General features: G+C 58.3%; 2 protein-coding genes across 5 annotated transcripts; one reads left to right on the forward strand and one right to left on the reverse strand.

The window, feature by feature from the left end:
• Nucleotides 1–197: 197 nt before the first annotated feature.
• On the forward strand, nucleotides 198–3,279 carry HSD3B7 (hydroxy-delta-5-steroid dehydrogenase, 3 beta- and steroid delta-isomerase 7). 4 transcript variants are annotated; one of them, XM_028110123.2, is made up of 7 exons: nucleotides 198–318; nucleotides 685–852; nucleotides 1,065–1,220; nucleotides 1,479–1,587; nucleotides 1,882–1,981; nucleotides 2,156–2,318; nucleotides 2,815–3,279. In XM_028110123.2, exons 1-7 carry the CDS (start codon nucleotides 198–200, stop codon nucleotides 3,228–3,230), a joined length of 1,233 nt encoding a protein of 410 aa, XP_027965924.2. In that variant the 3' UTR covers nucleotides 3,231–3,279. The 4 variants fall into 4 exon arrangements, with proteins under 4 accessions (XP_027965924.2, XP_087873242.1, XP_087873243.1 ...); XM_088017116.1 differs by having other exon boundaries at nucleotides 733–852; XM_088017117.1 differs by having other exon boundaries at nucleotides 733–852; nucleotides 1,936–1,981.
• A 3,753-nt stretch (nucleotides 3,280–7,032) lies between these two features.
• STX1B (syntaxin 1B) lies at nucleotides 7,033–22,414 on the reverse strand. Its single transcript, XM_028110031.2, has 10 exons — nucleotides 22,385–22,414; nucleotides 13,807–13,881; nucleotides 13,494–13,593; nucleotides 13,298–13,372; nucleotides 10,739–10,812; nucleotides 10,233–10,341; nucleotides 9,976–10,049; nucleotides 7,674–7,811; nucleotides 7,460–7,570; nucleotides 7,033–7,113 (listed from the first exon to the last, which is right to left on the reverse strand). The coding sequence occupies exons 1-10, from the start codon at nucleotides 22,412–22,414 to the stop codon at nucleotides 7,033–7,035; spliced, it is 867 nt and encodes a 288-aa protein (XP_027965832.2).
• Nucleotides 22,415–25,149: the final 2,735 nt, after the last annotated feature.

Consider the following 25,149-nt stretch of genomic DNA (forward strand, 5'->3'; position numbering starts at 1 on the left):
TGCAGTGGGAATGAGGTTACCGCACCTGCTCCATCCTCAGTGCCCACCCAGCAGGTTGTGTCTTCCCCAGCCCCCTTCCCAAAGTTCTTTGCTTGGAACGAGCTGCCTGCAGAGTGCAGAGTGGCCGCCAGGGGGCGCCCTATGGCAAGAGTGCGGGGGACGGAGAGGTGGAGGCTGGGCTCGTGTCTGTTCCTGGGATGGGCCAGGAGGGAGGAGGAGCAAGCGGAAGGGGACGGTGTGTTGGCCGGCTGGCCCGGGCGTCGACAGAAGACGGCCCGTCCGGGGGCCAGTTTGGTTATTCTGGGAGCGTGGCTGCAGGTAGGCCGAGGTGATGCCAGGGCCCCGAGGTCCCTTTCCCTAGTCACAGCCCTTCCCATCTCCCTCTCCTTTCTACCTGAGCTCTATACCTCCTGCCCTCCATTTTCGTCCCAGAACCACCCCCTCCAGCTCAACCCTGAGCCCTTCCCAGACGCCAGGCCCTCCGCCTTCTCTCAGGAGCTGCAGTTGGCGGGGTCAGAGGGCAGGTAGCCTGGCCGCTGCAGCTCCGGCTGCAGGTTCGGGAGCTGCTCGGGCCCGGCGTCACTGCTCCAGCCCACCATGCCAGAGGCCGCGACTAGGGGTAACAGGTGCGCCACGGCACCGGCTAGGCGGGGGCAGGCAGCTCGGGTTCTCTTCCCCAGCCAGGCATGGCCGAGTCCACAGAGGTCCGGAATTTGGTGTACCTGGTCACAGGTGGCTGTGGCTTCCTGGGGGAGCATGTGGTGCGGATGCTTCTGCAGCGGGAACCCCGGCTCTCAGAGCTGCGGGTCTTTGACCTGCACCTGGGCCCCTGGCTGGAGGAGCTGAAGACAGGTGACCGTGGTGGGGAGGGACGTGAGGTGGGCTGGGTGGACTCGGCTGGCCGGGGTGGAAAAGATGATGCCTGTTTATATCTTCCAGTGCACATGAATGGGATGAATGAGTCACCTTGGGAACATGTGGCTCCTAAGGGTGTAGGCTGAGCCCAGCAGCTGGCTGGTGGCCCCAGCTCTGACACTGCCTCTGGCTGTCCCCATCCCTACCAGGGCCCGTGCAGGTGACTGCCATCCAGGGGGATGTGACCCAGGCCCACGAGGTGGCAGCGGCTGTGGCTGGAGCCCACGTGGTCATCCACGCAGCTGGGCTGGTGGATGTGTTTGGGCGGGCCAGCCCCGAGACCATCCACAAGGTCAACGTGCAGGGTGAGGTGGCTGCTTGTTCCCCACCCCCTCTTTGACCTTGACTTCTGGGATTCTCCTGTGAAAACCTGTCCTCTGGACACTCCTGCCCCCGGAATGGCGGTCCCCAGCGGCCCTCACAGCCCCGCTGTGGTTTTCCCTGGACCCGGGGAAGGAAGCCCGGAGTCGTCATCCAGATTTGAGATGCAGGGTGGGAAAGATGCAGAGAGGAAGGAAGTTTTAGCTCAGGTCCACCCTTCCCCTCCCCACCACCTCTCCCAGGCACAAAGAACGTGATTGAGGCCTGTGTGCAGACTGGAACACGGTTCCTGGTCTACACGAGCAGCATGGAAGTTGTGGGGCCCAACATCAAAGGCCACCCCTTCTACCGGTAAGCTGAGGTTCCCCTCAATACTCTAGGAGCCCCATTTCCCCTCAGCATTAAGAATTTTCCCTCTCGGGGCACCTGAGTGGCTCAGATGGTTAAGTGTCTGCCTTCAGCTCAGGTCATGATCCCAGGGTCCTGGGATCGAGCCCCACGTAGGGCTCCCTACTCAGTGGGGAGCCTGCTTCTCCCTCTGCCTCTCTCCCTGCTTATGCTCTCTCTCTCTCTCTGTATCTGTGTCTCAAATGAATAAATAAAATCTTTAAAAAAAAAAAAGAATTTTCCCTCTCCCTCAACTAGGGGCAATGAGGACACCCCCTATGAAGCAGTCCACAAACACCCCTATCCTTGCAGCAAGGCCCAAGCTGAGCGGCTGGTCCTGGAAGCCAATGGAAGGGAGGTGAGACAGGAGGCGAAGAGACACGAAGCTGGGGTGGGGAGGGCTGCCAGTGCCGGCGGGACTTCTCTGCAGCCTGCCCTGGGCACCTCCCTTCCATCTCCAATTTGAGGAGGCCGGGCCAGAGGGCAGGCTGCTGGGTCCTGGGTCTTTGCCATGCCTGCCTTTCGCCCCCAGGTCCGTGGGGGGCTGCCCCTGGTGACGTGTGCCCTGCGTCCCACTGGCATCTACGGCGAAGGCCACCAGATCATGAGGGACTTCTACCACCAGGGCCTTCGCCTGGGGGGTCGGCTTTTCCGGGCCATCCCAGCCTCTGTGGAGCATGGCCGGGTCTATGTGGGTAAGGCCCCGGCCACACAGCGGGGAAGCTAAGAACAGGGCAGGGCCTGTGTGGTCCTGGGTGGGCAGCGTGCGCCCCCGGCCAGCAAAGGGTGAGCCGCGCGTGGGCCAGAGTAGCCGGATGCGCGGGCCTCGCCTGCACGACCACAGAGGAAGTGGCAGCCCTGTGAGCTGGGAAGGCGAACGTAAGAAACACGTTCCCGGCCAAGGACAGGACCACAGTTACGGGAGCTGCATTTCCCCAGGAGAGGCCAGGGGCAGCATCCGCACGGGAGCAGCCGAAGACGTAGCCTCCACCCAGGCTGGCCCAGGAGGGCAAGTGGCTACAGGGGCTGGGGAGAAAGCAGCCTTTACAAGGGCTGTAGTTATGTGGGCGCGTGCACGTGAGCCCGAAGCCCGGGGTGGGAGGCGGCTTGGACACCGGCCGGCCCGGGAGAGGCTGTCCGCGGGCTCTGGGGCACTCGGGGCCACAGCCGCCTCCCTTCCCCCACCGGCAGGCAACGTGGCCTGGATGCATGTGCTGGTGGCCCGGGAGCTGGAGCAGCGAGCGGCACTCGTGGGCGGCCAGGTGTACTTCTGCTATGACAAGTCGCCCTATAAGAGCTACGAGGACTTCAACATGGAGTTCCTGGGCCCCTGCGGGCTGCGGCTGGTGGAAACCCGCCTGCTGGCGCCCTACTGGCTGCTGATGCTCCTGGCCACTCTCAATGCCCTCCTGCAGTGGCTGCTGCGGCCGCTGCTTCTGTACGCGCCCCTGCTCAACCCCTACACGCTGGCCGTGGCCAACACCACCTTCACCGTGAGCACCGACAAGGCTCAGCGCCACTTCGGCTACGAGCCCCTGTTCTCGTGGGAGGACAGCCGGACCCGCACCATCCGCTGGGTGCAGGCCATGGAGGGTTCGGCCCAGTGATGGTGGAGCTAGGGCCTGGAGCATCCATCCGGGTCCAGAGCCCTCAAACCCTGGGGGGGGGGGGGCAGGACGGGGGGGCGGCGGGGGGAGGCTGCAGTCTGGAGCTGGAGCGGGGGTCTGGGGCCAGCCCAGCCGTCCCTACAGCTCTCCCCGTGTCGCATCCACGAGCCTTGAGTCTGCGTCCTCGGGCCTCTAAATTCTAGGGCGGGACTTTGGGACAGGCGTGTCTTCACTCTCAACCCAGGCCTGAAGGCTGGTGGGCGAATGCCTGATGCCCCCTGATGATCTCAGCTGCCCTGTCCCATTTCTGGCCTTTCAAGCAGGAAGTGGGTAGGACTTCCATGGGCTTCGTGCTGGCCTTCTGAGGTCCAGGCCTGGGTTCAGGCCTCCATTCGGAGGGAAAATTCTTTCTGGCTCCTCCCACCACCTTTGGCCCTCCTTGGGGGGTCACAGTCCTGTTCTTTTAAAAATATTTATCACCTTTAGACAGCTCTCCTTCCTCTTCAGCGAAGCCTAAGCAGATCTGCGCATTTTTCCTTCTTCTGCCCGCTCCACCCAAATTAGTTCCTACAATATTGTGCTGTACCTGGCCGAGCCCTGGATTAAAGCTCCTTATCCAAGCCTGTGTCCATCTACCTGTGCAGCTCCCCACTCCTGCCTCCCACCCTCGCTGCCCCTCCCCACGGCGCCTGTCCCACGTGGGGGCAGAAGGAAGTGAGCACACAGCACGCCCGCTGTTGGATTGGTTGCTATTTCTCCCGTCCCACGGGGCCCGACCCGGCCCGGGGTGGGGGTGGGGGGCTCTGGGGACTGGACATGCAGGGTGGGGAGGGGGGGGCAGAATTTTCCTGTGTTTTATCCATTTGCAACTTGGTCACCAATAGAGAGAGATGGGACTCTGAGGGCTAACAGGAGAGGGTGGCCTGGCTCTGGGCCCCCAGCCAGGCCCCAGGAGTCCTGTCCCCTCCGAGAAGGAGAGGGAAAGAGCTCTAGAAACCCAACGGAGAAACAGGAGGGGCAAGGGCTCATGTCAGCAAACACGGCTACGTCACGTGACACGCCAGCGACACGGAAACACACGCCAACGCACACGGCTGCACAGCGGGCGGGGGCGGGGGGCGGGGAGCCGGGGGCCACCCATCTTGTCCTGTGCGGGGAGGGCTGGGGGCACAGGGCGAATGCATAGAACACATCATGTACACACGCTCAAGGCGTGGCAAGAGCGTGCATCGCCCAACAGGCACATGGGATGGACACGCAGTGTGCTTCATGAGAGGCAGGGCTGGGGCGGGGAGGGGAAGGGAAAGCAGCGAGGCCTGGCCAGGCCCAGGGCCATCCACGGGGCACACATGGGCTTGGGGGTCGCAGGTGCGTGGAGGGAGAGCCGCACACACTCGTTCGAGAACATGCGTGACACCAGCCCCCAGACAACGTTCCAGGACACACACCAACACAGCAGCCGACAAGCGGCCGTCACATGATGTGGGGGACTTGAAGAAGCTGGGGCACAGCAGCCCCTCGGGGATCCTCCCAGAGAGGTGGGCCTGACACCACTCAAGGAGGCCACGGCAGCACTCCAGCCGCGGCTCCGCCCTCGTGCTCGTGGCCCCAGGGCTGTGGGAATTCTGGAAACACCGGGGCTGCAAGGCTGTCCTGGCTCCGCGGCAGGAAGGAAAAAGGACCGGGGTGCTGGGGCCCGTTCTGATGTCCCCAAAGAAGGCTGACAGGGGAGCACGAGGGCTGTAATTAGATGCCGGGGCAAACTTCCTGTCCTGCAGAAGGACATTCTTGGAAGGGACGGGCAGGCTCCCCTCCGCAAGAGAGCCCACCGTGGGGGCTGTAACGTAGATTGGCCTCACACAGGCGGGGCTCAAGACAGCTCAGGTAGGGAAGGGGTCAGCTACAAGAGCTGGGGGCGGGCGGGAGGGGTATTGTGTTCTGGAAGGCCACATCTGCATTGGCTCCCTGTCTCTGTGTCTCTCACACCCACACCCACACCCACACCCACACCCACACACACACACACGCACTTCACATGAAGTGGGACCCTGGGAAACAATCTGCACACACGTACCCGACTCCTTCACCCTGTCCACACGCATGCCCAGCCCTGGGCGTATACTCCCGTCCATGTGGGTCCTTGGCTCATGTACCTCCCGCCTGCCACCAGCCTCGCAAACCCACCCGTGCCTAGTGCATGTGTGGTCCACACAGCGAGGGAGGCGCCGGCCTTCTCCTCGCCCTCAGACACCCGGGCCTGGGCCTCACCTCAGTCTCCACCCGGGGCACGGGGCGGGGGGGTGGGGGGGTGGGCGGCGCAGGGTCGGGGACAGCCATGGCCAACATCTAGCAGGAGATGTGTCCAGGGGAGGGGTCCCGGGACTCAGCTCCCCCAGAGTGGAGGCCGCCACACCAGCCATCCCGGTAGGCCGGGAATTACAATTCCAGTCCCGGAGGCAGAGCCCAGGGCATCCAAGGGGGTGGTGAAGTCACACACTGGCCTCTCCCAGTTCTGAGGTAAATGTGTGGAAGGCGCGAATGCCCTCATTTTCAATCTGTCTGGGGCAGCCCTGGACGTGCACCTCATCGGTAACATTTCCCACAATGAGCCCTTCCAGGCGGCACCCGCGTGTGGGCAGCTCGGCCGCGTCGGCGGACATGGCCGCGCCCGGGGCTGGGGGGGGGGGCACCCGCGTGGGGCCTCCTCAGCCTGGGCACGAGTGAGCACATGGAGGTATCCCCACTCTCCCAGCTGCAGGGCCACCCTCTGGCAGAGACATAGAAAAGACTGGCACGTGGGCATGTGCGCACAGGGGCTCGGAGACCTGGCAGGGCAGGAAGCTCCAGTTGCACAATGTTGGTGGAACGGTGTGTGGCCACACCAGATGTTGGTCAGCAGCTCTGGGGAGAGAGGGAGAGGGCAAATACATCTGGATAAACAACCCTGGACGGGGCACACATGTTTAAAGAAGAACACGTGTGTGCATAGGATACACAGGCGGGCAGAAACACACTATGTAGAAAGCCTCTACACACACACACACACACACACACACACACACACACACACACACACTCCCTGGGGTTTGCTCAACATCACACCGGGGTGTCTGCCATGGCCTCGGTGCATCTGGGCCGACCTGGATCGTCCGCGAACATGAGTGTGAGCCCCTGTGCACTCACAGCCCGCCCTCTCTACAGCAGGCACGGAGGAGGCGGGGGTCAGGGAAGGAAGTGCTGTCATACCGGATTCAAACACTCAAACACAGAATTCCATGTACACCGACTGCATCCGTGGAGCTGTGGCCACACACACACACACACACACACCTATTCACAGAAGACAGAGCGGGGCTTGGTGGGCTGTTGTGGTACCCCTGGCCACAGTCTACACAGAACAGCCCAGGTGAAGCGGGGGAGCTCAGACGACACACAGACTTGAAGTGGGGGACCAGAAAGGTGATTTGGTGCTTCTACACACATCTACACGTGGGGACACACACACACACACACACACACACACACACACGCTGGGGTGTCCACACGTCTTGAGCATGTGCCGGCGGCATGCATGTTGGTGTGCATGTGTAATCACGCCTGCTGCTATCTACGTGCGGGGCCGGGGGTGGTCCATGGCGGGGTGAGGTCCAGGGACTCCAGGGTCTGACAGGAGGTGGGGAAGTGGGGGCTGCCTGGGTCTGTCTTGGGGGTGAGCCTGGAGCAAGGGATGGAGTGAAAGGAGTGTGGGGGTATTGCTCCCAATGTGGTGGGGGAAGGGTCTGGGAGAGACAGGGTGGGGGGCCTACAAGCCCAGCGTCCCCCCAATGGATGACGCCAAGACCACCCCCAGCACCACACAGCAAATGATGATCATGATTTTCTTCTGCAGGCAGAAAGGGTTGACAGGGAAGAAGGAGAGAGACAGAGAGATAAAGAGAGACAGATGGGGGGGAAGAATGGGGGAGGAGGTGTGAGGGAAAAGAGGAGGGGGAGAAAACAGAAAAAGGAAGAAGTCAGAGCCAGAGATCAGAGATAAGGCCTCCCTCTGGATTTCAACACTCACCTCAGTCCGGGCCCGAACCTAGCCCCAAGCGCTCCACTCCAGCCCACCTGCCCCGCCTGCCCGTCGCCATCCACAGGCCCGCTCGCCTCCCCCAAGGCCAGCCTGTTCCCACCACCACCACCACCCCCACCGGCCCTGACCCACTCATCACCCCCCACTCTCTTACCCTCCGGGCCTTGCTCTGATATTTCACAGCTTTCTTGGTGTCGGACACAGCTCGCTCCACATAGTCCACGGAATGTTCCACGTTGTACTCGATGCGGTCAATCATCTCACCCTGCAGAGGAGATGTGCACAGGACGGGGTGGGGGCTGGGCTGGAGGAGGGGGCACCCCAGGGATCTGCGGGAGGCTCCTAGAAGGTGGGGGAGAGGCCAGTACCTGGCTCTCCACGAGCATGGCCATGTCCACGAACATGTCATGCAACTCTCGGATGCTGGTTTCCAGTTTGATGATCTCGTTGTGCCTCGTCTCGATCTCATTCAGTGCCTGCTTCGTCATCTGTGAGTCCATTTTGATCTAGGGCGATGGGGTGGGGGGCAGGAGGGGAGGAGCTGCAGAGCCCCCTTCACTCCCGTAACAGTTTGGATTCCGCAGCCAGAGTGTCTGGGTTCAAATCTGACTGTCATTTACTAGCTCTAACCGTGGGCAAACCTCAGTTTCCACACCTGGAAAAGGTGGATGATAGCCGCGCCCACCTCCCAGGGTTCTTGTGAACGGTAAGTGAGTTACTATGTATCCACCAGTTAGAACAGTGCCTGCCTGGCACACAGTAACCACTAAAGAGAAGTTTGTTAAGTTACAAGAAATAGAAGTTGGCCTGAGCCCACCGCCTCACCCAGGGCTTCCTCTACCACACACACACACACACACACACACACACACACACACACACAAACGCACGTGCACACACACACACGCACCAGGGAAGAGCAATAGGGGGGTAGAATCACCATTAGTACTGGGGGCCCCTGTCTGGTCAAAGGCAGAGGACACAGCAGAGAAAGCAAGTAGAAGCAGAGAAAGCCCAGATGAGAAGGCAGTGTGCCCACTCTGGAGCCCCCATGACATTAGGTGGGGGAGAAATAAAGAAATGCACCGCAGCGCTCAAGAGTCAGGCAGAGAGATTAACTCCAACCCACAATCAGATATTCCTCTGTCGCCCCCACACACCTGGCCCGAGCCAGGCCACTCGCTTCCCAAACTGCTCACTGCTCAGACCTCATCAAGCCATTCCTCTGCCCTGAAACCTTCCAGGGTTCCCCACGATTCCTCCCTGCTCCCCCCCACCACGGGCTGTACACCACACCCTATCCAGGGCTCGTTCTCCCTTTCTGGCCTCATCTCCTACATATCTGCTAAGAGCCAAAATCATCCAGTGGCTGTTTGGCAAGTGGTCCACTCTCCCTGTCTTTGTTCAATCTGTTCCCTTTCTCTAGTGGGCCTTTTGCCCAGCTCACCACGTCCAAATATTCCTTGTTTCTTAAAGCACAGCTCAATGCCACTTCCCCCAGGAAGCCCTCCCTGGCTCCAGTAGTTAACCACTACCTTAGAGCCTGTCTGCAGGATGCACATCCCTCAGGCAAGATCCCGACCACCCTGCATTGTAATGATGGTGGGTTCATTGGCAGGGATCAGATCTGTTCTCTTAGAACCCACCAGGCTCGGGGCGCCTGGGTGGCTCAGTTGGTTAAGTGACTGCCTTCAGCTCAGGTCATGATCCTGGAGTCCCGGGATCAAGTCCCGCATCGGGCTCCCTGCTCAGCAGGGAGTCTGCTTCTCCCTCTGACCCTCTTCCCTCTCATGCTCTCTATCTCTCATTCTCTCCCTCTCAAATAAATAAATTAAAAAAAAATCTTAAAAAAAAAAAAAAGAACCCACCAGGCTCCCCTCCATTCTCAGACAGAAGCCTGGGCAGAGCTGTTTGGGAGGGCTCCAGGCTAACTGGCCCTAATCAATTTGCTCAAAGCTAATTTAACAAAGATCAGTTCTCTAAGTAACAATTTGCTGAAAACTGCTAAACAGTCACTGAAGAGACTTGAGTTCTGGTCTAGAAAACTTAACCAGAGCCATTCTGCCATCAGAAGCAGAGACAGAACTGGGCAGGCCAAGGCAAAATCTACAAAGAGAAAGAAGAACTACAGTGGGGGAAGCCCATCCACTCCCATTTAAGATGACAAGGGCAGGGGGTAAAACTTTAGCAAAACTAAAACTGGTATTTTTTAAAATTTTTCATAATGTAGGCAAGTCAGTCATTTGGTGAAATGACCTGCTTCAGTAGGAAGACGTCAGAGCCCTAACTGACAGGAGACGGTGGATCTGAATCCTGGCTCTGAGGCCTTGGGCAAGTTATTTAACCTCTCTGGTGAATCTCTGGGTCCGATGTCCTCATGGGTGAAATCTGGCTCCCTCAGAGGCTGGTGGTGAGGACCAAGTGAGATAGCAGGCAAGTGTAAATATGTAAAAGTGCTTAGAACAGTGTCTGGCTACTCAAAATGTTGACCATTTTTATGGGGGTGCCTTCCTGCAGGCCCTGCTCCCATGGAAATCCCCAGCTCCGGGTCCTGACTTCCCACTGTTTGTGATTCCAGGATGGACTTAGGACCTTAATTCAACCTCAGCTCCGGGAGGGAGGAGAAGTAAATGTTTTCCAAAGCCAGATCCACTCCCACCCGGGGCTCACATCATCCGTGAAGATGGCCAACTTCCCGCTCTCCAGCATGTCTTCCAGTTCTTCGTTCGTCGTGGTCCTTCCAGCTGTAGGGAGAAAGGCCTCCCTGCTCAGGGACTGGGCCAGTGTTGGGGGCCTGAGGTGGTGGGATGGGGCAGAGACCCAGGAGCCCACCCTCCCATCCGGCCTTAGGCCTCCACAGAAGGCCTGGGGCAGCCACGGAAGAGGGCTGGGGCAAGCCTGGGAACTCTGCAGCGGGGCACACGCACTGATCTCCAGCTGCCGCTGGATCCGGTCCTTGCAGCGGTCCCGGTACTTGGACTGGGTCGCGTTATATTCGGTCATTACTTCCACGAACTTCCGAGAGAGTGTGGAGTGCTAGGGTGGGGGTACAGACACATCAGCAGGCCGGGACAGAGCGGGGCGCGGAGGCCAGTGGAGGGATGCAGTGGGGAGGAGAGGCCGAGGTGGCCTACGGCCCTTCTCTAGCTCGCGCCGCGATGCCAACCCCAGACAAGTGCTCAGTCCCAGGACGCCCCCGCCCCCGGGCCCCGCCCCCCCAGCCCCCTAGCCTGCCGCGGCCCCGCCAAACGCGCGGAGATATGACCCGGCCCCCGCCCCTCCCCGCTAGAACCCCGCCCAGGCCCCTCCTTCGCCACGCCCCGCGCCCTGCTCCGCTCTGGCCCGCCCACTCTCCTTTCGCGGCTCCCTCCCCGGGTTCCTTTCCCAGTCCGATCTGGTCGGGTCCCCGCCCCGCCAGGCCGCGGCCTCCTACCTGGGTCTTGCGGATGCGCAGGTCCGCGGAGGAACGGTTCAGCCCCTCCTCTTGTTCAATGCTTTGCTCGATTGCTGCGGGAGAGAGGGTGCAGTGACCGGCCAGGAAACCCGGGGCATGTGGGGCGGGGGTCCGGGACATGGGAAGGGTCGACACCCCGAGGCAGGCCCCGGGCCTGTGAAGAGATGTCACACCCATGGCGAGGGCAGACAGTAAAGGATCCAGGGTGCGGGAACAGGAGGCGGGTGAATAGAGGACAGGCGTTTCAGCGGAAGGGGAGATTGAGGGTCGGTGGGTCACCAGACAGAAAGGGGCTACTTGTTCTGGCGGAAGGGTTGGGTCTTGGAAAGTCCCACAGCCGTAAGTCCTGCTTGACCCTACGGGGGTCTCCGGTACGTGGGGAACTCTCCACTTCCTACAGCCTCTGGAAAGAGGGCAGGAGCCCACCCTGAGGTTTTTCTGGCAGAAGGCAGGCACTTCCAGGAAGGTCAGGTTCTAGTGGCCGCCTTTTTCTTGGAAAATTCTACGTGGAGGGAGGGATGTCCGCCAGAAAATAGCTCCCCCCACCCCACCCCACCCCAGCCCTGCAAGGTGATCTGTTTCGGGATTTCCCACTTCTAAAGGATGTTCTGGAAAAGCGCACAGATTAACTGGGATTCCTCCTTCTGGATCATGCACTCCTGACATCTATCCTTCAGATTTTCTAAAAAAGAGCTTGCCTGCGATAAGATCTACAGTGCTCTGAAAATGCAGCAGGGACGAATCACCAGGCCCTCCAGACCTGGAAGGGCCTCCAGGCCATTCTTGAGAACATCACTTCTCTGTTCTGCTGGCAGCGGGGAAAGGTTGGGGGCTGAAAAGCACCCCAACGTTCCCCTGCCAGCAATGGTGGACACAGTGACCGAGTGACACCTCTGGCCCACCTGCTGCAGGAAACTCCAGGAAGGCACAGCACACCCAGGGAGGTCGCAACCTCTGGCCCCTACAGGGACCCTGTTGTCAGACTTGGGGCTGGAGCCAAACCCTGTAGTGGAAGGTCCTTTAGAGGGTCTCATTGACTTCTTACAACAATCCTGAGAGTTCAGTGATAATCAGCCCATGGATCACACTAGAACCTGCGGTTCAACTGGGGAAAACGACTCACTTAAGGTCACACACAAAGCCTGAGCTCATGCCACCAAATAGTTGGAGAAGAGAATCTTCTCTCTTTTTCTGGAGGTCTGGAATGTCAGCTTCTCTATGTCACTGCTACTTTTCCCAGCTTCTTTCTTGGTCTGTTCCTGGACTCCCAATCCATGGAGCCCACCTCCTGGTCTTATAGAGAGTGTTAAGGTCAGAGCTCGGTGGGCCGAAAGAAGTCTTTAAGCTCAGGGATTTTTAAACGGTGTTCCATGGAACCCTGCTTCTGGGAAAGAACCTCAGGGGCTGTTGCTGGGAGTAAAGGGGAGACCAGGTAGATAGGTCCCTGGGCCTCCCAACCCCAGTTCAGCCAGAACAGCCTGTCTTTTATGTATTGGATATATTGGAGGTCTTTGTGAGATTTCATTTAAGGAAAAAAAAATTTTTTCTACCCCCTGAAAAAAAAAGCCTGCTTTGAAGTTGCTTCTGTTTTTCTTACTGTGCCAGTGAGGAAGCCGAGGGGAGGAATGAGTTGATGATGGAAGTTGTCCAGAATTGAGTTGATGATGGAAGTTGAACTCCCTCTGCTTGGATTTGTACTTAATGTGCTCCCAGTTTAAGTCATTTTCCTTTCCAGGATACAAGTGTAGAAGGCTTATTTTTACAGATCAGCATTGGAGGCTCACACATGACCTCCCACTGAGTCCGGGAAGGCACAGAGTCCCTGTTCTCAACTCTCTGGACCCAGGTCGGTGTGTCCAAGGCCAGGTACCTGACATGGTGCCTTTTCCCCAATGCCCCGCAGTGGGCCTCAGACAAAGTAGGTGCTTGGCAAATGTTTTCTGATGCTGAATCTACCACATCACGGTAACACTGCTATTCCCCTGGCACCGGCAGACAAGGAAGTTCCCAACCCACAATGCTTTGGGGGAAGGTGGTTATGACCAGCACCCAAGTCCTTAAATTAGAGTGAATACATAAGCATTTGGCAGGTCCCTCCTGAAAACTTGCCAACTCCTGATGTCAGCCACACAGTCCAATCTGTCCTGAGCCAAGGATACCAGTTCAGAAGCATTTGCTGAGCCCACCTACTGGGTGCTTAGCGCTATGCCCGGCACCTGTTCTGGAGAAATAAGGATTTAATGAAACTGAAGCCACTTGGAAGACTTTCTTTTCTGGTGGACCTTCATGCTGGTGGATCCAGCAGCGCTCAGACGCAACTTGGGCAGAAACCCTCCTCTCCCTCTTTTCTTTGCCATGTATCTTTCTCCAAAGAATCTGGAGCAGGGGCGGGGCGGGGGGAAATCTGGGGTTTTGTGCTTTCTCGCTGTTTAGGAATTTGGGTCCCGGAAATCTGTAGACACTCCTTACAGAAAGACATGTTTGGTCTAATGAGGGCAGAGTTGTTTTTCTCCTTAGTCTGGGGATTGCATTCCTCACCTTTCAACTTGGACCGAACCTTGTTGGCTGTCTTCTTGATGTCTGCAGTGAGGTCCTCCAGCTCCTGTTTGGTCTCTGAGGGGAGAGCCAGAGCAGATGAGAAGTCTGGATAGGAGCCCAGACCCCCTCCCCTCCTTCCCCCCACGCACACTGTCCGCCCCCCTCCCCCTCACAGCGGCCCAGCAGCAGTACTCACTCTCATCTGGGTTGGGGGCGGCCAGGATGGCACTATGCTGTTTTTTCACTTGCTCCACATCCTCAGACAGTTTCTCAATGCAGCCCCGGATCTCTTCCACCTGGGGCAGCAAATCAGCTGTGCCCAGCCAAGTCGCTGAGCCAGGCAAGGGGCCCTGGGGGCTTAGTCAGGGTTCGGGTAAATGGGCCAGAGCCGAGGGATGGGTAAAAGGCTATGAGGGGGTAGGAGTGGAGAGCAGGGGTGGGGACAGGGCGAAGGGAGTCGTTGGCTGGGGGCCAGCTTCTGGGTCTGGGAGCATTGGAAGCTCTGTTACCTGTTCAAAGAACTCGTCCATGAAGTGGTCCCGATCCACATGGACCACCTCCTCTTCATCGTCACTGTCTTTCGCCTGGGAGGCAAAGAAAGGCAGAATCCTACCCTGAGTCTGATGCTCCCAGCTCAAGGCTCAGAGCAGGGGTCTGGGGAGGTGTCATCTGCAGGGGGCAGGTCATTCGCAGGGCAAGTGCAAGGGGCCCCAAGCGGTCCGAACACTGGAAATCTTGTGGAACAGGGTCCCGGAGGCCAGGCAGCTGACAGCCCAAAGCACACCTTGGAGGGAATTAGCAGAAGGCACCCTTTCAAGGGTGGAAGTGGCCCTGAGAATGCAGTCACCCTGGAGGGGGGTGACACCCAGGACAACTGCCATTAACCGGTCTCGTCCCCACCAGCTAAATGTCAGCCTTGCAGGAACCAGCTCTGGGCTCCCGGGAGGGGTCTGGAGTGGAGGCCCGGGAGGCTGACCCTGGCCGCTGTCTCCCCGGCCGCTGCTGTCCAGGCCTCACTTTGCTCCCCTTCTCTTCCCCTCCAGCCTCCACCCAACCGGCCACGTCCCCTCTGCAAGGTCACTTCACTGGCAGCGGCAGGCGCCGAGCTGAGCAAGCACCGTCAAGCTCAGGGGGGCTGGAGGAGAGACACAGGCAGCACGCCGACCCCCCTGGCTCCCCGTGCCTGCCTCCTCCCGCCTGCTTTCACCCCCTCCGCTGCTCTGCCCCTCTCGTGTATTCACTTGCTTTCATCCAGCCTCTCCCAACTTCACACCCACCTACTCTCACTTGCCTGGATTTCCCAGTTGCAACCTGCAGCTGCTCAGCCCTCCACCCCCCGGGGCTCAGAGACACAAAGGGATTTACCCACCCACACTGCCACCGCCACCGCCAGACAGACCAGTGACACAGACAGAAGGGCTGACACACAAGGCACGCAGAAATAGGCCCACTGACACCCACATGGAGATACACCGACACGTTGACGTTCACCCACACTCGGCCCCACGGCAAAGCTGCCTGTTGCCCCGCGTAGCCCCACAGATGTGCCCCCGCGCCCCCAGGGACATTCGAGAGGGCCCTGTGGACTTGTCCTCCAGGGCTCCCCGAGCCTCAGGCGTGCACACTCATTCAAGGCCAGGAAAGAAGACGGGGGGGGGGGGAGGGGGGCGGACTGGGCTGCCCAGTGCTGCATGCTCCGGACTTGAGGCTCTTCTCCACTTGGGGCAGAAGTCAGAGGACAAAAGCTGAGCCCGGCAAGCTTAATTACGTGCGGAGCCCTCATCAGCCCCAGTGGACATTTAAACAGAGTTCACCCTGACTTCGGGAAAGAACCTAGCCCAAACAGGACAGAATCGGACTACCGGAGCCTGAATGCTATCCAGACGGGATCCGAAAGTGTCCACCTGGAGCATAGCCCTCTGGGATCTAAAGAGAGGAGCTCCCATGGAACCTCGGCAGGGTCCGAGCAGATCGCAGACAGGACCTGCCAGAAACCAGACAGGCTCAGACCCAACTAGACTTGGGCAGACAGATCCCACCAGACAGCTCAGATCGAACCTAGACAGAGCCAGATGGGACCGAGATGCAATCTAGGCAGCCAAGTGAACTCGGAATCAGCAGAGCCCCGACAGCCCCGGGAGGAGCCTGCAAGCCTGGGGGAGCCCTCCAGCTGCACGCTCTCGGTGCCCCCACCCCAGCTTCCTGCCCAAACGGAACGCGGGGGATTCTCTCCGCAGACGCTGGGTCCCACCGCACCGCAGAAAATGTATTCAGCACTTCCATTTAATTTCCAGACAATCCCAAACATCCACTGGGAAAGGGAGGCTCCTCTGTCTCTGCCCACAGCTGCCCTCGGAAGGAGAGATGGCACAGGCAGGGCTTGGGTATTCTGAGAGGGCCTCCGGCTTCTCAAGTCTCCGCCAGACCCAGGGCTAACCCGATAGACCTTGGCCCCGAGAGGCTCTGGGAGGCTCAGCTCATCTCGGAGGACCCTGATGCCTTGTCCTCAAGCCAGCTGCCCCACGGGGTCTCCTTCCCCTAGAGCCAAAGCCGTTCCTCTGCCCCTTCTCTGACTTCGGCCCCCTGCCCAGCTGCCCACAGGTCATGGGGCGTCTCTCTGGTCCAGGTGCCTGGGAACTCTCCTGTTCCCTGCCTCTTCTCCAGGCTGACTTTCGACTTTCTAAAGTCTAATTTCCTTCTCTCGCTCCAGTTTGTCCCCAGAGCCAAGTTCCCTTAGATTAGGCCCCGGGGCATCCCTGGCTGCCTGTTTACTTGTCCTTGAGAGAGGAAGAAAAGTAGAGGCCCAAGTATGACTTATTTGGTATAATAATTACAGGGAGCTGAGAGCTAATAATCCTCTACAGTTCACCAACACTTTTACATCTCTAATCCCTTTTGATCCTCACCACACAGCCCTGAAAGGAAAGGCCAAGCAAATATCATTGTCCCCATTTCACAGATGAGGGAACGGGAGGTCAGAGGGAGGAAAGGGAAAGTGACCTGTCCAAGGGCGCCTAGGCTGAATGGGTTGTAAATTACAAGCATCTACCATAGACTCCCCCACAGCCCCTTCTAAGGCTGGAGGCCAGGCCACCGCCTTCCAGGGGCTCTGCCACAGCTGTTTCCCTCTCAGCTCAGCTCCTGCTTAAGGCCCCATCTGGTGGGGTTCCGTGCCCTGGAATCCTAGGAAAATATCTTTTTTTTTTTTAAAGATTTTATTTATTTATTTGACAGAGAGAGACACAGCGAGAGGGAACACAAGCAGGGGGAGTGGGAGAGGGAGAAGCAGGCTTCCCGCGGAGCAGGGAGCCCGATTTGGGACTCGATCCCAGGACCCTGGGATCATGACCTGAGCCAAAGGCAGCTGCTTAACGACGGAGCCACCCAGGCGCCCAGGAAAATATCTTTTAACAGCATCTTCGGGGCGCCTGGGTGGCTCAGTCAGTTAAGCGGCTGCCTTCAGCTCAGGTCATGATCCCAGGGTCCTGGGATCGAGCCCCGCGTCGGGCTCCCTGCTCCGCAGGAAGCCTGCTTCTCCCTCTCTCTCTGCCCCTTTGCCCCCTCCCCCATTCGTGTTCTCTCTCAAATGAATAAATAAAAATCTTAAAAAAAAAAAAAAACAGCATCTTCTACACGGGTCTTACATCCTCGTTATCTCATTGAATCTTTCTTTAAACCCTATAAGAACCACTGGGTAGCATAATTATAATTATGGCAAACGTTTACATACATGTGATCATGAGCTGGGCACTGTTCTATGCCCTTTGTATATATTTGTCCATTTAATTCTTACAAAAGCCTCCTGAGGTAGGTATTATTATAGCTCCCTTTTATAGCTGGGGAACCTGAGGCACAGAGCGGCTAAAGAACTTGCCCAGGCTAGCAGCTACAAGGCCACACGATTTCTGCCTTCTGGGCTTCAGCCTCTGCCTTGGCTGAACAGCAATAACGTCTGCCCCAAATGCTGGGCAGGTGGAGGCAATGAGACCAGCCAGGAAAAATGCCTAAGGCTAGCAGAAAGACGCAGTGTTTAGAGAGGGTTGCCTAGGACTCCCTGCCCCTCCCGTGTTACAGATGAGGGAACAGGCTCAGAGACGTTGCCTGAGCTGCCGAAGGTTTCACAGCAAAGCAGGCCAGAGGTGGGACCTAAACTGCCTAGTGCTTAATCCCAGACTTCTTCCCCCCTCCCCCCAACCGTCCGGCTCTGCCTGTCCCCAGTACTGCTGAACTCCTGTGGCCAGGAGAGAAAACCAGCAAGACGGGCCAGGCTGCAGGAAGAGCCCAGGTAGGAAGCCAGGCGTTCTACCTCCCCTCGCCCTGCTCTGTGATCCGAGGCAAATGTCAGCCCTTCTCTGCACCCCAGTTCATCTACGGAAAAGGCAGGCCGGTGCACCAAGGGCCCTCCCTGCCCTGAGGGGTGCACATTTAATAATGAGCGCGGCCTCCATTTATGGAAGAAGCTGGCCAGCCTAAAAGAATGCAGGCTGTGGGCAAATGAGATCACCCAGAAAAAGATGATCATATGCGCCCGATCCACTTTATGGACAGTTCAAGCCTCAGTTTCCCCATGAGCAAAACGAAGAAGATAAGAAATCTAACACGTACGTATTGACTACAGTGAGCTGGGCCCTGTGACAAGGGCTTCGTGCGTCTCCTTTAACCCTTGTAAGCACTCCATGAAGCAGATACTATTCTTATGCCCACTTGTCAGAGGAGGAAACTGAGGCATGGAGCGATTAAGTGACTTGCCCAAGATGATAGAGCAGGCGCTGTATGGGGCACTGACAGAGTGGCACCTGGGTTTGAACCCAGGCCCTCTGCTCTCCCTGCTCGCCAGCTCGTCAAGTGCTTGAGAGAATTACATGAGAGACTGCAGGGGTCCCAGGCACCTTGTGGCTCCGCCTGGGCTTCGGGAGCGTCAGATCCAAGCCTCCAGCTGCAGTCTTTCCCATCAGAGATACCAGGGGCCCTCGGGCGCGCCAGTGCAGGGGGACAACACAGACAGATGTGTGGATGGAAGGAGAGGGAGGCAGTGAGCCAGCAAGTCAGGGACCAGAGACGGATGGTGAGAAGGTGACTAACACAGCGGCGGAAAGAGCCTGGTGTTGGGTGACAGAAAAGTCACAGAGTGTGTGTGTGTGCGTAAACACACGTGCGCACCCCTGCGCACAAAAACACACATGCTCACATGTTCTCCTCAGGGGCGCAAGGATCATCTGATCTGGAGGCAGGAGCCTCTGTCCGCCGCACCCCTGCTCCTGCCCATCTGTCTCCCTGACTGGGCCTTCCCGCCCTCCCACCCCCACCTTGCCAGTCTGCCCTCCCTCCTTACCCACCTACTCCCTTCCTCGTCCTCCCTCTGCCCTACTGAGTCATTCATTCACCTGGCGGAGATGCATGAGCTGAGCCAAGCTCTCTGGCTGCTTCTGAGAACACAGTGGTGGACAAGACAGGACACAGGTCCTGCCTCCAAGTAGCTGAGGGAGGGGGAGAACCAACAAGACCGTTTCGGTCTGTCCTAACTAGCAGGGGGGAGATGTGACACAGAGAAGCGGCCATCAGGGGTGGCTCTTTACAGGATGGTCAGGGAGGGCTGTTCCGGGGGTTGGGTGACATTTGCTGACACAGAATTTAAGGCGGAGGGGACAGTGGTCCGGGTGGAAGGAAGAGCATTCAAAACAGAGGGACCAGCAAGGGCCAAGGCCCTGAAGCAGGGCTGAACTCGGTGGGTTTGCAATGGCAGAAAGGAGCCCTGCGCAGCTGGGGGACAACAGCCCGTCACCGGGACTCTGCCGGGCCCTGCGCACTCACGCGGGCCGCCCCTCCCTGCTGTCATTCAAGGGTACCATCTAAAGCCCTCTCTGTGCCTTACCCATACCTGAGTGCTACCCAGATGACTCAGTCCCTGCCTTCAGGTGCGTGGCTTGTCCCGTAACAGCCCCCACGCCCACCCGGCCTCAAATTCCAGCCTCCCTCACTACAGTCCTCACGTTCCCCACCCCCCAGGCCACTCCACAGTCCACAACGCGACCCCCCCGCTGGCTTCTCTCTCTCCCCAGTCCTCCTCTCTGCCCCACCTGCTCCCCCTTCTCTCCTCCTGAGCCCCGTCCCTGGCCCCGCCCCTTGGGCCCTGGGACACCAATCCGGGCCCGATGAACTTCACTCTAGCCCAGCACCTCCCAGCTCGTGCCTGGAGGTCCTTGGTGAACTGGAAAACAGAAAACCCTGTTTCAACTCCAGCTCTACCATTACCAGCTGTATGACCTTGGTCAGGTTGCCTCTCTGGCCCTCAATCTACTCCAAAATAAATTAGGGGTCACATCCTGCCCATTCCAGGGGGCTGATGTGAGGTTCAAGGGAAATAAGCAAGTCAGCCGTAGAATAACAAACACTCAAGGGCACTGCTGTGCCCAGGCTCCTTCTGGGCACTTTTTGCCTATTACCTAGTTTCATTCCTTAGGACAACCCTGCGAACAGGTACTATTATTAGTCTCAATTCACACGTGAAGAAACTGAGGACCAGAGAGGTTAAGAAACTCACCCAAGGTCACACAGGAAGTAGCAAACCTAGGATTTGAACCCAGACGGTCTGACTCCCGACTCTGTGCCCTCACCGGCTATGTGATAGACAGATCTGAGAACCCCTGGGGAACTCTAAAGTACTGCTGGAAAGATATTCAGGTCCCTTGAGCTGACGTCCCTTCCTGCCACTGCCCCCCATCCCTCTCAGCATCTCAGAGACCTCTTTAGCAGGCCTCTCCCCTACCCTGCCTGGTCTCTCCTGCCTCCCAGTCTCCTCGCTCTCAACTTTGGTGGGGAGACCCTTGCACTCCTTGCATCTGGCAGCTTCTTTCCGCCCTACCCATCCCCTCCCAAATCTCCAGTCTCCCTGAGCTGTGACTAACACCAGAGCCATTTACCCAGCCCCCTTTACCCCTCCACACCACCTCTCACCTCCCCCACCTGACTGCCCACCCCCTGTAGCCCCAGCAGCCAGAACTCCTTGCCTCCAGGCAGGAACTCCCTGATGCACTTGGATGAGAACGCCATGCCCTGCCCGCCCCATCTGAGTCTTAGGGTTTTCCTTCCCTCTCTCTCTAATTATACCACAATTTTGCCACCACCTCACCTCAACCGCTTTCCATTTCTCTGGGTTTTGGAGTCATGGGATAGTGTTGGCAGCAGGGGATCTGGGTTCAAATCTGCATTCCTCACACGAGAGCTGGGTGACCTTGGGCACGTTATTTAACCACTCTGGGCCTCAGTTTCCTCAGCTATAAGATGAGGTAGTCTCTCAGTCTACATACCTTACCAGGAGGTCAGTGAGGGGCTAATGAGATTATGGATGGCAGCCTGCTTCGAAAACTGCATGGTGAAAGAAGGGGAGTTTAGAGCACGGTGCTGGAGCCAGCCCGCCTGCCTGCCTTTTCCTGGCTCTGTGACTCCGATCAAGTTACTCAACCTCTCTGGGCTTCAATTTCCTTACCTATAAAATGGGATCATACTAGTACCAGGGTTGCGGCGAGGACCAAAATGAGTAAATATGAATAAAACACTTAGGACAGTTTCTGACTCTAGAGGGTTGATTATTTTTATTATTGTCAGTTAGCGGATGCCTGGCCCCCATATTCAGTGAAAGTTGAATACAGAAGCCTTCAAAATTCCCTCTTTCAACCACCAGTTTCTTCTTCCTTCCCATTTGTCAACACATCTTTCCCCGGAGACAACAACAGTCACTTTATCTTCCAGCCCCTTCCTCCTCTCTTTCTGTAGTCTGGTTTCCCACGCCCATATCCCGGGGGCTCTCCAAAGACGGGGCTTTCTACCCCCAGTGTGGAGACTTCTGTTTCAAAGATCAAAAAAGCAGAGAACCATGTCAACTTGCCAGACTGGGAACCCAGATTCCAGTCTGATTCCCCCACCCACTTGCTTGGTGACCTTGGGCAAGCTCCTGCTATCTCCAAACCTCAGCTTCCTCATCTGTCAAATGGGGTAATAACCCTGGGAGCGGGGAACAACCAACAGGCTCCTCCTGGCAGAGACCCAGTGCATCAGGATACATCATGGCTGGGGCTAGTACTTCATGGACATAACACCACAGGCCCCGAGCACACAGCAGGCTGGCAGCTTCGCCTCCTCGGCCCCCAGGTCATCTCCACAAATGCCCTAACGTTCTCCTGACCCTAGAAACCATTCTCATCAAGCCCCCACTGGCCAGGCCCTCCAACTGGCAGCCTCCACTGCGGACATCAGCGCCTCCCTCCTCCCCACTGTCACCTGAACACAAACTGCCTGGCCAGACTCCGGAGCTGGGCCTCTTCAGGCCTGCAAACCAGGGGCCCACCTCGACTTGCCCCTGCCCCACTTGCCCCCAGCAGAGCACACTCCATGTCACACAACCCAGTTCCATGGCCCTGTGCATGGAGCCTCCTCCCCCTCTCCTCTGCAACCCATTTCCCACCTCTGGGGTCACCCCATCTCAAGCCCTGGCCCTCTGGCTGTCTCCTGAGGCCACCCCTTCCCTCCTTGTCTCTGAGAGGCGCCCCCTCCCCACAGGGAGCAACACACGCGTGTGCGCGCGCGCACACACACACACACACACACACACACACACACACTTCAGTCACTGCCAGGTGTTGGCATCTCTGTCCCAACCTGTGTCCTTCCCCCTAGCACCCCCCAAATCTTGGTCCCGCAAGACTCAACCTGGCCCAGTAACCGCCCCCATCTTTCTAATTCCGCAAATCTGCCCTGGGGATGACAGTACCCTCCAGTTCCCTCCTGATATTCACTCTCTCCCATCCCCGGAGTAGACCCCTGGGGCCCTCCTGGGAATGTGAGCACGCAAAGCCCCTGAAACCTCTCCTGCCCCCTTGAGTCTTAATGGCCTCCAACCTCTTCCAGCCACTGTCCCCAGAATGCAGGTTCACTGGAGACATCAGGTGCCTCCAGATCCTGGGGTGCCCCTACCACCAGCCTCCAGTCCCATCATTTGCCCCCATGTCCCAGCACCTCCCCCACTCCACCCCCACGCGCTCCCCCGATATTGGGGTCCCGCCCCCCCTTTCCCCCCACCCCCAAGCTCACACTCCGCAGCTCCTGAGTCCGATCCTTCATCCTGCGACGGCTCCTTCTCCTCCTCCTCTTCCTCCTCCTGCCTCCGTTCCCTGCCTCCTGCCTCGGTGCGGGAGGCCGGAGTCTGGGGGCGCCGGGGGGCACCCGAGCCGCTGGGGGGGGGGGCCCGCGGGCGGGGGCGGGGCCGGGGGCGGCGGGCCGAGGGCCGGGCAGGGGCAGGGGCCTGGGCCGGGCTCGGCTCTGCCGGGGCTGCGGTGGCGATGCGGCTGCGGCACAGGCTCGGATGGAGGGATGCGGGAGCCGAAGCGCGGGGGAGGGGGGCGGAGGGAGGTAAGGAGGAAGGGAGGGAGGGGGGAACCGGGAGGGGGCGGGGAGCAGGGGGCATGCGCAGCGCCGGGGGCTGGGGGCGCCTGGGGCTTGTAGTCCGGCTGAGGGGCGGGGGGTGGGGGTCCGGGGAGGGGGAGTGCAGAGGCCTAGAGGCGGGTGGGGAAGGGCAGAGCCGGAGAAGGAGGGAAAGATTGGCCGAGAGACCGAGGAGCTGCGGCGGGAGGCAGCGAGCTGCTGGGTTGGGGGTGGGGGGGACGGCAGAAAGGGGGTAAGGGAGTGAATTCAGGGAAGGGGTGCTGTGGGAGGAGGGGAGGGGGTGCCGTGGATCCCTTTACACCAAGAGATCTAGGGAGATTTTATGTTTGGTGTCGAGTATCTGTGTAAGCCTGTGCACGACCACCTCTGTGTGTGTATCCCTGCAGGGGGTTCTTTGGACACTAGAAATAGCAAAACTGACCCTCTAGGTGGCTTTTGTGATGCAAGGAATCAGCCAAGCCTGAGAGGACAGGGACTTGTTTGTTTTGGGGTTTATTTTGCACAGCCTTCCCCACTCTAACCGTGACAATCTCCGGGCAGCGATGGGTCTCAGAGTTCTGCTTGTCTACCTCCGGGGAAGGGGGCTCACTACCTTTCCAGATCTCTTGGCTTTTCTTTACATGGCTCTGACTGTTGAAAAGGAAATTCGTCCTTATTGGGAAGGGAATGCTGGTACACTGGAGGATCCAAGTACCCTCCGTCCTTGCCCTTGATGCCCACCTCTCCTCTCCCCATCTCCATATTTTAACATCGCATCAACTACTCCACCCCTGCAATGGGGCTTTCGCCCCTGACAGGCCTTAAACCTGCCTCTGCCAACTTACCCGTTGACCTCCTTGATGCCAAATCCATCGGCCACTGGTCAGGCCTCACCCTTCATGATCTTTCAGCGACATATGACCCTGATGACCTCTCTCTTCTTGAAACCTTCCCCTCCTTGACTCCCAGCCTGCCTCCTGCCTCCCTTCCCCTCTCCCCCACCCCCAGCCTCTGAATGTTGTTTTCCAGCCTCCTTCCAGATCCATCCTTTCTCCCACAATCCCTCTATATCAGGGTTCCCTGGGCTGCACCCTGCGTTCTCTTCTCTTCTTTTTTTTTTAAGATTTTATTTGTTTATCTGACAGACACAGCGAGAGAGGGAACACAAGCAGGGGCAGTGGGAGAGGGAGAAGCAGGCTTCCCGCGGAGCAGGGAGCCCGATGCGGGGCTCAATCCCAGGACCCTGGGATCATGACCTGAGCCGAAGGCGGACGCCTAACGACTGAGCCACCCAGGCGCCCCTTCTCTTCTTTCTTTATCCTCTCACGTCCCAGGGTCAAACTGCATCTACCTGCCCACGGTCCCCACATCTATACCTGCAAGTCAGATCCTCCTCCTCGAAGGCAGCACCCACCCAGAACCTGAGCCCTGAGCTGGGCTCCGACAACACAGAGGCAAAAGATGTCATCAGAGACACGAGTAAATCCATAACCGTAGTGAGTGGGGCCAGGGCTTTGATGGAACTTCCAAGACTGGTGGCCTTGCCTTCTCCTCCCAAAGCTGTGTTCTCCATCAGAGATGGCATCTCCATCAGCCAGTCACTCAAAGCAGATGGAAACCTGACCTTGACTCCCTAACCCATCCCCATAATGCTGCCATGTTCTGAGCGTCCACTGCATCCTAGGTGCCGTGCTGAGTAGCTCCTAGAATCTTCCCAATGGAGCTGCTACTGCCATTATCCAAAGTGCACAGATCAGGAAACTGAGGCTTGGAATGCATGAATAACGGACCTAAGTTCACAAGGTTAGTAAAGGACAGGGCTGGGGCTCTCGCAGGCAGCCTTTGATTACAAAGCCTGTTCTTGTAAAACCACAGTGTTATAGCTCCTCCCTCAACTGCCAAACCCAGAGCTGCCTCCTGGGTCCTCTCCCTCCTCACCACCTCGGGTCAGTCTAGGCCCTCATTGGCTTTCACCAGTAGCATCACAACAGCCTCCTCTCTGGTCCCCCCACCTGCAGCCCCTTCCCTGCATGTCCCATTTTCTCCCCAGGTGTTAGTGTGATTGTCCCCTAAACAGATGTGGTAATATCAGTCCCCTGCACCAACGACTCCACCCGCCGGGCCGTGGCCTCCCGGATTACACTCAGTAGCAGCTCTGGCTTTTGAATCCCACCACCCTCACCTCATCTCTCCTACCACTTCCCTCCCTGGGCCACAGACCCCAAGCCTTAACCACACCACGGGATCCCGGACCCTGGACACCCTGGAGCCTTTCACCGTGCCATCTCCCCTCTGCCCAGGAGTCTGTCTTGCCCCTTCTTGGATAGTCAGACTTCCCACCCTTCAAACCTCTCCCAGCAGTCTAGGCACACAACCTCAGGAGGTGTAGGCTGAGTCAGCTTCTCCACGAGACCAGACTGGGCCTGACTCATGTC

This window comes from Eumetopias jubatus, unplaced genomic scaffold, assembly GCF_037043125.1.
Source record: "Eumetopias jubatus isolate StellerSeaLion01/CBP00866 unplaced genomic scaffold, mEumJub1_p1.0 scaffold_12, whole genome shotgun sequence".
Classification (NCBI taxonomy): Eukaryota; Metazoa; Chordata; class Mammalia; order Carnivora; family Otariidae; genus Eumetopias; species Eumetopias jubatus.

Bases quoted from the DNA above. Each gene is read 5' to 3' on its own strand.
- HSD3B7 (XM_028110123.2), top strand. From the start codon at position 198: ATGGGCCAGGAGGGAGGAGGAGCAAGCGGAAGGGGACGGTGTGTTGGC. The intron at 1,221-1,478 runs GTGAGGTGGCTG...CACCTCTCCCAG, and splicing joins CCACAAGGTCAACGTGCAGG to GCACAAAGAACGTGATTGAG. The intron at 1,982-2,155 runs GTGAGACAGGAG...TTTCGCCCCCAG, and splicing joins TGGAAGCCAATGGAAGGGAG to GTCCGTGGGGGGCTGCCCCT.
- STX1B (XM_028110031.2), bottom strand. From the start codon at position 22,414: ATGAAGGATCGGACTCAGGAGCTGCGGAGT. The intron at 13,882-22,384 runs GTGAGCTTGGGG...TTTGCCTCCCAG, and splicing joins GGACTCAGGAGCTGCGGAGT to GCGAAAGACAGTGACGATGA. The intron at 10,050-10,232 runs GTGCGTGTGCCC...TTCTCCCTACAG, and splicing joins CCAGCGGCAGCTGGAGATCA to CTGGAAGGACCACGACGAAC.